The 13628-nt window shown below is 26.3% G+C and overlaps 1 protein-coding gene across 1 annotated transcript in view; it reads right to left on the reverse strand.

Moving 5' to 3' along the window:
• Positions 1-849: 849 nt before the first annotated feature.
• LOC142324229 (phosphatase and actin regulator 2) overlaps positions 850-13628 on the reverse strand; it is an 878850-nt gene continuing 866071 nt past the window's right edge. Inside the window, exons 9-13 of the mRNA XM_075365060.1 lie at positions 12982-13138; positions 10969-11024; positions 6081-6184; positions 4571-4743; positions 850-1366 (exon numbers count right to left, since the gene is read on the reverse strand). Coding sequence (XP_075221175.1) covers positions 1351-1366; positions 4571-4743; positions 6081-6184; positions 10969-11024; positions 12982-13138 — 506 coding nt within the window. The 3' untranslated portion in view covers positions 850-1350. The remainder of the gene's footprint in view (positions 1367-4570; positions 4744-6080; positions 6185-10968; positions 11025-12981; positions 13139-13628) is intronic.

Genomic DNA, 13628 nt, shown 5'->3' on the forward strand with positions numbered 1-13628 from the left:
GAAAGTACCGTAACATTTTAAAAATTTCATTTCTTTTACATCTTATCAGCCACAAATTAAAAACAAAATTTTGTACTTCTTAAAAAACATATCCATATAATAATTTTAAAAAAAAATTAAAATGATATGATTCTAAAATTTTTTTATTTTTTTTAATTTAATATTTTCAATTTTTATGTTATAAAATGGACTCTACTAAATAAAATTAATAATACAATCATTATAACTTATAAATATTCATATATAATAATTAACTAATCAAAATAATACAAAGAAGAAGAATGTATTATAATATATACCATTATATAATATAATATATAAATAGATAATTCCCAACATTGATTTTAAACTAAAGATAATTATTATTGTAATTAATTATTACTATTATTATATGTATAAATAAAATATCTATACATATAAAATTGATAAACAAGATGGCAACCTTTTTGTATTTAAAAATAATATGAGATAATTATTATAATTCACTATATGTATATATATATATCTATATATATATATATTTGTCTATCTGCAAAATAACAGATAAGACAAAAACTATAAGGTGGAAAAAGTTGTGCCAAAAACGCACTACTGTTCTCTATAAACATTCCATCTCTATTACCAATAATAGAAATGGCTTTTATTAATATTATAATATATATTGTATTTTATATTTTTATATATAATAATAATAATAGGTAATAAAACAAATTCATTTCATTAATTTTTTTTAGGTTATATACAAATTATATAAATACCTTTATAACTACATATAAATGAAAACAGACCATTTAAAAACATGGCAATAATAATCTTAATAAATATATCATTTTTTCAATGCTACATTACAAGTTTTTTTTTTACGATAGGCTAAAAAATACAATGTGCACATTGTAAGAAAAAAGAAATATTTTACTAATTAGGTATACTTTGTTTTGTTATATTTTTATTTATTTTTTTTTAAATTTAAAATTCTACATACATGTCTTCTTTATTTATATACATAGAGCCAAAAATCTTTTCTTTTTTATTTAAAATAAAATAAAACGTAATTCTGTTTTCTATAAATATATATGCATAGTATATATTATATAACTTTAAGTATTTAAAATTTAAAAAAAAATAAATAAAATAAAAAGCCAAAAAAAAATTATATTAATAGTTATAATAAAATCGTTCACAAATTATTTACAGAATAATTCACACAATACAACATGTATATTTTATTTTATTTGTATTTATATGTATTTATTTATATAAAGATCACTTGTTCGATGGGACTAAATTAAAAAAAAAAAACTGTACAAAACGAACATGAAAATATTATTAACCTGACATAACCCGCAATCGTCATGGCCTATGAAATCTGAAAAAAAAAGAAAAAAAGAAATATATTAACATTAAATAATGAAGTTGATATTGTACATATAACAAAAAATAATTTAAATAAATATTTGATAAAAAAATAATAAACTTTTGAATGTGGTATCTAATATTACTTCTTCAGTTATCTGATATACAGTCCTGTACATCAGATAAAGATATATCTGTACATTGATTAATCGTATTAATCTGTTCAGATAATATCAAATAATCCATGTAAATAATCTGTAATATTATTAATATCAAATTCTCAATCTAATAATAATCTGAACAGATTAATATCAAATAATCCACGTTAATTCAGTTTAAGGCCATAAAAGGATGATTTAATAAGAAACAATGTTGTTTGTATAGTAATTGTTTAAATGCAGGAGTATTCACTTTTATGTAGCCAAATTAAATTTTAAAGTACAAAAGCACTTACAAACTATTAAAAAAATGTTATCGCAAATCTAAAAGATGGTCATTTTAACTGTTATACCATAATCATCAGTAGATAACAGAGAAACTAGTATAAAAAAACTTAATATAAATAAGAAAGAAAAGACAAAATTATAATAATAACTGAAAGTAAGTTTTTGATCATTTTCCAACTCCATAACCATTTAGCATATAAGTATTTAGCTTTGTATATGTTAAAATATCAGAAAAACAAATAAAAAATAGTTTCATACTTAAGTTTATATATTTATACTTTGAAAGTAATAACAAAATCTACTGTAGTAGGAAAAATACCACATGAACTACAAACACCTACATACCTACAAATACTAAAAAAGAGCACACTTTTATCTCTGTTAAATAATAAGATTTTCATAAACTGCTTTTAACAAATTTAATGTTCTACAATCCAATTCTAAATAAATAATTTAATCAATTAAATTCAACAACTAAGTTTTTCCATCATTATTGATTAATTTCCCAATCATCTAATTCCTGTTTATTTTGGACACTTTTTAAAAACTTTGGTTTCATATCAACTAATTTTGAAATTAACAATTAGGTTAATTGTGTTAGGCTACAGCCAATTTCTCTGATCTTTTGTATGTATATCAACTGTACAAAATAAACATGTATAATATTGTTGTGGGGAAATCTGGATCAGGATTTTAAAGGTTTATAACAGTTTTAAATTAAGCTTTTATTTTTGAGGGACAATGCTCCATAGTTTGTGTAGTCAACATTTTTATTTTTTTTATTTTATAAACTGATATAAATATTCTTTTTGAATTATTTTTAAAAAAATGTTAATTTAGTTTTTAAATTATTTTATCATGGTCATTTTTTTGTGCTAAGGCCAACTATGAACTACACAAATATATTTTCTTCTGGTTTCTTTTTCTCTTCTTCCAATACAAGTAATCTTTCATTCATTCCACAAGTTTGGTCTTTCTCTCTTCCAACCATTTCATTTCGGTGCAATTCTTTTTCTTCCTTACCATTCAACTTTATGTATTTTTTGTCTGAATATCTTTATCTTTCATTTGCTATTGTTGGAGCTCTAGGTTCTGTTAATTCTTTCTTCGTTTATTGTAGATGCTCATGAATGCTTTTTTGCAGAGTTTAATAAACAGAGTTTGGTTTATTTTAATATTAATTCTCAGTATCTAATGATGATTACCGTTTAAAAATCAAAATGATTCTTTAGAGTTTAATTAATACTTTTTTTGTAATAGTTTTTGATCATTTTCCATCACCATAACCAATTAGCAGAGTCTTTGCTTTGTAAATGTTAAACCATCAGAAAAATCAATAAAAAATAGTCTCACACTTAAGCTTATACATGTATACAAGTAATAACAAAATAACAAAACTGTAGTAGGAAAAATATCACATGACAGTTAACTTTAGAACTATGCATATGATGTAAACATATAACAAATGTAATAAGCAGGAAAAAGGAAGGAAAATTAATATATTTCTTTTACTGAAAATATTAAAATTATTTATATAAACCTAAAATATTCATCTTTCCATATGATTTTACTAGAGATTATACTTTATAGAGAGGCCATTTTGTCACTGCTTACATCTGTGTATGTACCTTGTATTTAATATAAAGTAATCATAAACAAAGGTTTGCTCTTACTGATAGTGATACATTTAAATGTCTTTCTGATAGACATTATTAATTGGTTGGACCATGATCAATCAATTAATTTTATAAATTTGAAATTACCTTTTTTTTATTGCTATTGTTACTAATGTTATGCAATATTCTGTAATATATTTATAAACTGTTAACAAAAAAAAATTAATTAAATTCTATATATAACAATTACAATTTTTGGAAAAGTTACAAAACAGGATGTGGAATATAAACTGTTTACTAATAAGCCATGAATCATTAATATTACCTATTATTGAATGTGTAGTTCATTATTCACATCTACCGAAGCAGGACCCTTGCACCATGTCCAACTCCATCTCCTATATTCCCAAGTAAATTTTTTCCACCTACAATCATCTACTACTTCTTACTTTTCTCCATCCTCTCTTCTTTGAACATTCTACTAAACCTGCTATCATTGTTTTAATCAACTCTTTTCTTTTCATGATGTCCCAGCCAGTTAGCCTTTCTAATCTGAATTGTTTTGATTAATTAAGTTTCTATTCTTGTTCACTTTTCCAATTTTTTGTTAATTTTCCACTCCATCTTTCCATTTAATCCAATATCCGCATTCAATGTCTCTCCATGCTTTCTTTTTTGTAATGTCCATGTTTCACATCCACTCGTAAATATACTCCAAACCTAACAGTTTACATGGCTCTCCTTCAAATCTAATTTCATTAAACTGCATAATAACTGCTTCTTTTTATTAAATATTTCCTTAGCTATTGCTATTCTTGTTTTTATTTTTATTTTATTTTCACTTTCGCAATCTTTTGTTAAGAGAAGGTACCTAATTATACTGTTTAACTCATTCAATTCTTCCCTTTGGTGCAGGGATTCATTGACTTATTACCCTTGTTTTATTACTTTTTTCTTAGCATCTATTACCATTTTATTATAGATTATGTCTTCTAATTTTGAAACAACCGAATGAATATCCTACGCTTCATCCCCTAAAAACACAATGTTATCTGTGAAACTAACTCAATTTACTTTCCTTCCTCCTGTATTGCAACTAATAAACTCAATTTCATTCTAGTGAAAAAAATACACACAAATATACAAATATATTACCTAGTAAGATGCCTGCTCTCTTGATGGACTTCCATTTCAGAGCTTTTAAATTCATTCAATTCCTTACGAATAGCAGCTTTATCTTTGGGCGTTAACCGTGTCCATGGTTTATCAGCCCTTCGATCATAATCATGAGCCTGAGTAACTTCAATATAATCGTTGAAACGTATTATCTATAAAAAAAATGAAAAATATGCTTTATTACACAAAATTAAAATAAAATAAAATTCAATGAAGCAAAGTAATGTTTTTAAAAGTATGATTAAGTACCAGTAAAAAAAAATGTTCAATAATATATATATATATATATATATATATATATAATTTTTTTTTAAAAATAAAACATATATACATATATATATGTTTTATTTTTAAAAAATGCTGAGATCATGCATTAATATAAATATATATAGTAGGCATTTAATATATATCAACATATATATATTTTTTAATAAATCTGAGACAAAAACCAACAATATATAACTGTGTATGTGAAAGAGGGCTGGTTTTGTGAAGGATAAGAGTACATTGATAAGTAAAACTATCTTAATTTACACACATAAAACAAATTAAAGGTAATTTTATAAGAATACTGGGTGCTATAGACAAAAATAGCTGTATGTGATACAGAACACAATTCACTCCAGAAAACTGCAAAACCATTCCCAAGAATGAAAAAGAAAGTAGTTTCCCAGTACTTTTTTCATTGAGGTGAATATATTTCTGTATATCAGCAAACCATGTCTATTGATTAGAGCTTATAAATGGTTTTAGAAATGACAGCCTTCAAAACTCTCATCACAGTGATGAAGAGAGGCTGGATATCATTGCTCTTACAAAAATCAACACAATTTCTTCATTTAATAAAACTGACTGATTTACTCATCTCTTACAAACATCATAGCTATAAGAAAGATTGAAGTAAATAAATTAATATATCCCTTTCTGTGGGGGAAACGATCCAATACGTATCTATTTCCATTAGTAAGAGAAAACAATTTTATAAGCTTTAAAAAATATACTTTAAGATCAAGTACAAAAGTATAGGTGTTCTTTTAATATTTTTTGAAATATTAACAAAAAAATTATTTTAGCCTCCCTTTTCCTACTTTATTTAATTTTTGTTAATTATAGGAAATTCAATTTCAAAAATGAATATGTTTTAAAATGTGTGCAAATTTTCATAAGATGTAATTTTAATGAATTTTGACAATTTTTCCTATGATTTTTGATAACTGTACACTATAATCATTTTTGTACAATAGTATTTATTATTTTTATTATTAATATGGAAATTAAAACTTTAACATTTATTTATTTTTTTGTTAATAAATAAATGCAAAATATAAAAGTAGAATGAATTTGAAAACTGGTGTATATAGTGATAATAAATAAAAAAGTGGTTAATTAATTTTTTTTTAAATTTGACGTTAACAGCTGATTCTAAGTAAATAAAACATAGTATTAAAAAAACTATTCAGTATAGAATTAATTAATAAGAATTACTTACTTTTTTTTCTTTTAATTCTTCCACAGTCGGTCGAAAACTAAGTTTTCTTAATAACATTCGTTTTTTTTCTTCTTTAAGTTTCTTTTCTTCTGCCGCACTTTGTTCTAAAATAATAATAATAAAATGAAGTCACTATTACTATGTACATTGCTGTCTGATTTGCCAAATAAAAATTAGGAACAATATTATATCACAACTATAATTATAGTAATAATTGTCAAGTTCATTAACAATAAAATGTAACCTTGTGTACAAGACATTAGAAGCATCTGCTACTTCTTTCACTAATTAGTAGTATTAGTATTTATGATGACTGAGTATGACCCATTAATATAATACTGTCAGCTGTTTCATTAAATGATTCATGTATTCTTAGAATTATCTACCACAAATAAAGGAAACTTATCCAAATATAGTGTTTTCAAAAATAATTCTTTATATTAATGTAAGATTGCAAAATAAATTAAACATTACTGCTCAATTGTCATCCAGAAAAAAAACGCACTATAAGTGATAATGAACAATAATGACTGCATGATTGCAAATGTTCTTCAATCTTGATGATTTTGAAATATTAGTGCTTAATACTATTCAACTCTTTGTAGAGGCACAAAAGGGTGGCAAATTCCACCAACAGTACTGATTGAGTCTTGTTTCCCATTCAAGGTTTATACAAAAAACCAAACTAACAACTATGTCCCTATTAATTAAAACTTGATCTGAACTCCTAAGATAAGATTTAAAGATTCAATTTTTTTTTCATAAACTAATTAATATATTGGCATAGGAGGTGAGCTAAAAGTTTCAATAGCAAAATTCAAACAAAAATCCTGTAATTGAACACCTTTTATAATTGCCCAGCCAAAGAATACAATAAATATAAAATTAAAAGCTGTACAGTAAAAGTGATCTTAGCAAATTTGTAACTGAATTTTGTAACACATTGTATTAACCAAATACTGCACAGATAATGACAATGTTTGTTGAAAATTTAAAGTAACATGATCAGAAATAGAGATTTCTTCATTCTCACTGTCCTGATTATTGTTTAAACAATCACTTACACAGTCAACTCACTTTAGCTCAGGTTTATGCATTTCATTCTTGTGAGCTGTCCTAACAACCATCAGGGAACAAGGAATTTTTGTCTCAGTTTTTTTTTAATCATATGATGCTGTTAGATGACATTGCTTAAAAAACTAAACAGACACCAAAATGGCAATTATTTTCTCAAAGTGAAGTATTCATTTAGAGATTTCATTGTTTTATTCTCCATGATTTCAATGAATTAGTTTCATTTGAAATACATACATGATACAAGACATGTTCAGAAAGTAAATATGTTGTTATTTTTTACACAATTTTATGAATAGATGAAAGGCCAGATATTAAACTAATTTTCAACATAGTTTCTACTAGTATTAAAATATTTTATGGAGCAAACAGATACTTAAACATCCTCATCACAATGATGCTGCCTATGGAAACAGCCAATGTTTTACAGTAATTTTGACATTATCATAGTGAAAATTACATAAAAGAGTTCTTGAAATTTGTGGAAAATCATGAGAAGGAGATGAAATCATAAACTGTATGTTCTCAAAACCTTTTTTTCATTTAAGAGCTGTATCAAGCACCACTAATAACAGTTGATCCCGTTCTCAATTCTGTGCTTCATAGAAACTTTTCTGGTACTTTTTTAAACTGTCAAACCTATTTTCTCCACATTCCATCTTTTATCACATTTTCACTGCAAACTTCCAATGAATCTCAACTGGTCTCACAACTCATGTATTCAAAAAAACATTAAGATTGTATTTCACAGCAAGTGGGATCTTCAATTGTCTTAAACATTTAATATACATACTAAATAAACCGTAAACAAAAACTACTTTCCCAAATGGTGTCTGTAGCAGGCTAATAGATGAAGGAGCTCAGGTAGCGTAATTCATGCAAGTCCAAAGGTGATTGACACACTTCAGCAGCCATATTTATAAATGGTACTACTTGTCTTATATATTAGTTACAGAATAAGAAAATAATTAGACATCTAATGAATCACGAATAAAACTTATTAAAGAATTTCAAATACTGCTAAAACTTAAGCCAAACCACATTCTCACTGACCACAAAAGAACAGATTAAGGTAAATAAAGTAAAAATTAAATTACAAAACATAAATTAAGATAAAAGTTGTTAAAATATAATGATAATTGAGGTTTCAATTAAGAATCAATAATCAGCTTCAGATTCAGAAAATGAATTTACTTAAGAGTAACAATTTTAACTTGAAGAAATTTATATAATATAATGTAACTGATTTTTAATCAATGAATAATGGCCAAATAGAGTTGAGAATGAAGAATAGGCTTGTTTTATTATGGCTTACAACCGATTTGTAAAATCTTCTATAAACTATTTCCAAATTTAATAATACGAGGATATATTAAAAATCATGGATCAACGTAAACATCAGACAGGCGCTTTTTTAAATCAACTCTACACCTTCATATCTGGACTATGTGTACATGTTTCATTAGAGTCCTGTAGTTCTTCAATTATTCAATAAGTAATACATTTTATATTCAATAGAACAAACTTTAATTACATCTGTGTGTACATTTCTACTCACACAATCATCGGCAGGTCAATACAAACATAAAACAACAGTCTGAAAGAGTTTACTGTATTTACATACAATACTTTCATTCAGATGATTCTGGGTTCAAGACCCAGTTCGGCTTGGCAATTAATTATAAACGGTTTATCAGAGTAAAGTGTATATTTGGTCATACACACAAGCACGTGCACACACACACACACTTGCCAACTATTGACTGAGATAAAATGGTTGAAGATAACAATTTTATAAATTAAATTAAAAACAAAACTGTCATCTAAATTTTACTTCTTTAATAATATTATTAAAGAAATAATTATAAACCTTAAAATAAAAAGGCAACTGGAGAGGATTCCATCATATGGATCTTTTAAAATATACTCCAAAAAAAATGCTCAAAAATTTTGAAAAATTATCCCAAATTATGGTAAAATGAAAAAACTCCAGATGAATGGACACAACTTTCATTCATCCATTCTACAAAAAAGTTGTTATAAACAACTATAGAGGAATATCCTTGTTACTCCTTTCACAAAAAGTATTATCTAAAGCACAACAAAATTCAATTGAATCAAAAATAGAAAAAGAATTAGGAGAATATCAAGGTGGATCATCGACCATTAAAGTCCCAATCTTGAGCAGAACAGATCAAATTCTTTCTGTTAAACTTCTTACCCATGAAGCATCAATAAATAAAAACTATAAACTATATTAAATTTAAAAAAAGGACTGACAATTCGTTTTTGAAATACTAAAAGAATTTGAGGTGTATAATAAAATCAGAAATATAATAAAAGAAAAACAAATAAACACATCTAAAATTAAATTTTTAGGCAAAATTTCTAATCCATTCTCCATAAAAACAGGAAAAGGAGAGGGTGATAGACATAATAGGTAGTTGTAATGTTACATTTACAGTCATGAGTATCTATATGCACATACTTAAATAGATTTCTTTTAAATGTTTCTTGATTAGTAATAGGACTTACTATTTCTGGAGTACTTAAATTTTGCTATACATGGATGAGAAAAATCCCATCAAGAAAACCTTTTCACCCTCAAATACCTCAGGAATATGAAAATATGTCATTCTCTTTGTAGAAAAAGCTTTTTAAAATTTTACATACTTATTAAGTATGTTTTTTAGGATTTATGTTTCAGAGGACTAAGTTTACAGAACTTCTTTACTAAAATTTAATGAGTTTTATTTTCCTGGCAAAAATAAGGGGAAGTATGGTGTTCATGTCAAAAATGGTTATTGTTTTTATTGTAATTTGGGAATAAATTTACGAAGAGTTAATGAAGATATTAAAAACAAATTAATTACTGTTTGAGGAATTTAATTATATGCGTATGATTATTATAACATAACCTGAAAAATAATTCCTTTATTTTAAGTAAAGGAAATTGATAATTCTCAGATGTATATACAAAACTCATTTCCCATTTTGTTCGTACAAAAGAAGCAACTATTATCAGGCAATCAACCTAGAATTGTTAGTTATAAAAGTAAAAATCTTTATCTGTTATGATAACATGTGATCTACAAGACACTGTTTACTATTTACAAACATCTAACAACTTGTAAAAAACTGATATGAAAAACTCACTTTATTTCATCAATATAAAAAATAACATTATTCAAGTCACACTGTGTCATTATAAAATGCAGTTGGCAACTATTTAAACTGCCACTATAAATAATGAGTAAAATCTGGTTTGGCACACTATGATGAAAAATGCAATTGAGTAAACTTTATCCAATTACTACTGTTAACTGAAAATTATTATAGTTGGGTTTGGGTGTTACAGGATTAAGAAAGGATTGCTAATAACTGATCTTACAGGCGATTTATTAATTCAAACTTAATCTGAGGGTTGTTTTAAATGGGCAATCTATCTTGTGGATACTAAGTTATATAATTAAACTAAGAATAAAAACTAAATATATAATTCAAATGGGATGACTTTGATTGATAGGACATTTCAATTCCAAGTAATCTTGTATTTAAACTTAACATTAATAATAAAAGCAAAGCAGCTGAAACTTATGACATGAATTTTTTCATAAATATATTGCTTGAAGAATATTAGCAATAAAGGCAAAATTAGTAGGTGAATCATTCATATAGGAAAATTTTATTATCTCAAATACATCTGCAATAATTTTGCCGGAAGATAAAAAGAAAGATTATGTTGCATATTTTCAACATTTTTTTATGTTACTTGGTCATCCTTTAATTATTTATTCACAACATAACTACTTACTTTTTAGAATATTTCTGTCTTCTAATTCTTCCTGTGTTGGCCGCATACTAAGCCGCCTTAAAAAAAATTTAAAAAAATTGTATTAAAATTAAAAAAAAATACATGTAAAATTTAAAAAAAAATAAAAACTACAATTATTAACACATAATGAAGTTTCCTGTAGTTAGTTACAGGTCCAACTTTTAACTGATTAACAGGAAATTACTTAAATGTTTACACATAAAATATTAAGATATTTTTCATTTTCAACAGTATGAAGATATTTTCTCATTCTGATAAAAAAAAAGGAATAATTTATTGAATCTCAAAATAACAACCTACATATTTAACTGTTTGCTTAATGTATTCTACGCTTTGTTATATTTTATACCTATACAACCAATATTGTCCTACTAGGGTGCGTGTCATGAAAAAATCATATAATGCTGGTGGAATCTGAAATAGTTTTGTATAAAACCAATAAAGTTAATTTTAATTATTAGCATAGAAAGGGAAAGGAAGGTTTTTTTTAAAAAAAAAAGACAATTTTTTTTATTTTGTGGCTGTTTATAAATTCATATTTTCTTGAACAGTTTTTTCATTAAAGTTTTACCTACAATCAACATTAACAAAATGTTTTTCTATGTTTCAACTAAAGTAGGTCTGTACTGTAAGAATATAAGAATAATCTATAGATTATAAAAATTTATAAAAAAATTTAGCATTTGTCATACTAGAAAGAGAATGCCTGCACCTGTAGGGAGAGTCACAATTCAGTAACTAACTTTTCATGTTGTAGTATCTTTGATTACATGTGAGTTATTACGTTATAATATGAATAGGAAAATCGATGTTGTCGTCAACTGTGAAACACATGGATTCATACGTTTTTTAAACCATCAAAACATTACTGCAGCTGAAATTTATAGGCAGCTGGTTGCTGTGCACGGTGATAATGTAATGTATGGAAACGTCTGAAAACGGTGTGAAAGGTTTAGAAATTACAGAAATAATGTGCATGATGAAGAACATTCAGGGAGGCTCTTGATAATCACTGAGGACTTATTGAAACACCTCGATGATGAAATCAGAAAAGGTAGTTACAACAAACAATTTCAGACCTGCCCTTTCTTTTTCCTGTTATTTCAAGAGCTGTTATTGGTCACATTGCTCATGACAATTTAGGCTTCACAAAAATTTGTGCACATTGGGTGCCGCACATCTTAATGGACGTCACGAAAAATCTAAATGGGATATGCTTTGGAATTTTTGATGTGCTACACAGAAAAAGGTGATGAGTTCATTAATTCAATTGTTATCGGGGATGAAACATGGATTTCGTATTACACACCAAATTGAAAATGGATATAAAGTGAATGGCGTCATCCTCAATCACCAACCAGACCAACAAATGTCAAGCCATAGCATATGCATGCAAACTGATGGCCACAGTCATTTGGGATCAGTTTGGCATATTGCTAATTGATTTCATGCCACATGGAATAAATGCAAAAGCCTACTAAAAAACTCTAGATAAGTAACGGCGCACCATTCAAAATCGGCGACATGGGTGGTTGACCGACAGCGTTGTCCACCTGTATGATAATGCATGTCCAAATTTTGCGGGTCTGACACATAATTTACTGAGAACATATGGATAGGAAATTTATGATCATCCACCATATAGTCTGGACTTAGCACCTGATTACCATCTATTTGGGAAATTGAAAGAATTTTTGAGCAGTAAGCAATTCGCAGGTTACGATGAACTTAAAAATGCTGTTAATCAGTGGCTAAATGGACTGGCGGCCGAAGAACACAATGAGGGTATGTTGAAGCTGACATATCACTACAATAAATGTCTTAATTCATGTGACGATTATATACAGAAACAGTATAAAGTATGCAGTTTAAGAGAAATAAAAAACATTTATAAAATTTTCATAATAAACGCTTTTACAATAAAACTGTCTTTACTTTAGAAATAACCTCTCATCAAATTTGAATAAAATTCTGTATGTCTAAAACACTTACCTAATAAGCCGTGCACCTACAGCCTCCTTGTTTTCCTGACGTTCCTTTTCACTTTGCACTTGCAAAATATTTCTATCTATTAATTCTTGCCTATCTGGTCTTAGAGCCAGTTTTAATGCTAAACTATCTTTACGAGCTATTTTTGCAGCTAATCGACCTGAAAATTTTAAATTATATATTAATTAGAAAGAAAAAACCAAAAGTTACAAAAACCAACAGTTATAAAAACTGATTAAATAATATAATAAAATGTAGAAAGATAAGTGTGACTCAATAAAAAAACATTAAAAATATAAACAACAATCATAAACATGACAACTAAATTCCTGGGGAAAATGAGACATTTGCTACGATGTACTGATTAAAATTTGAAAGGTTTTTTCTATAATTACATGTACTAACACCAACAGACTCATGTTCAAGTTAGGTTTTGGAGGAGAAATTTTGTTACAGCAAGTTCTTGCACCCAACTTCTTACCAACTTTTACAATGTATTTTCTAAAAAAACAACTTGGATGAATATATTTTATTAGTTTATTATTACTATTCTGTAATTAAATCTTTCAGAAAGTATAAATTGATTAATCAGAGAATTTTGTCAGTTAAATCACTATAACAACTGCTTAATAAATATCATCATGAATAAC

This window comes from Lycorma delicatula, chromosome 4 (assembly GCF_047948215.1).
Source record: "Lycorma delicatula isolate Av1 chromosome 4, ASM4794821v1, whole genome shotgun sequence".
Taxonomy (NCBI): Eukaryota; Metazoa; Arthropoda; class Insecta; order Hemiptera; family Fulgoridae; genus Lycorma; species Lycorma delicatula.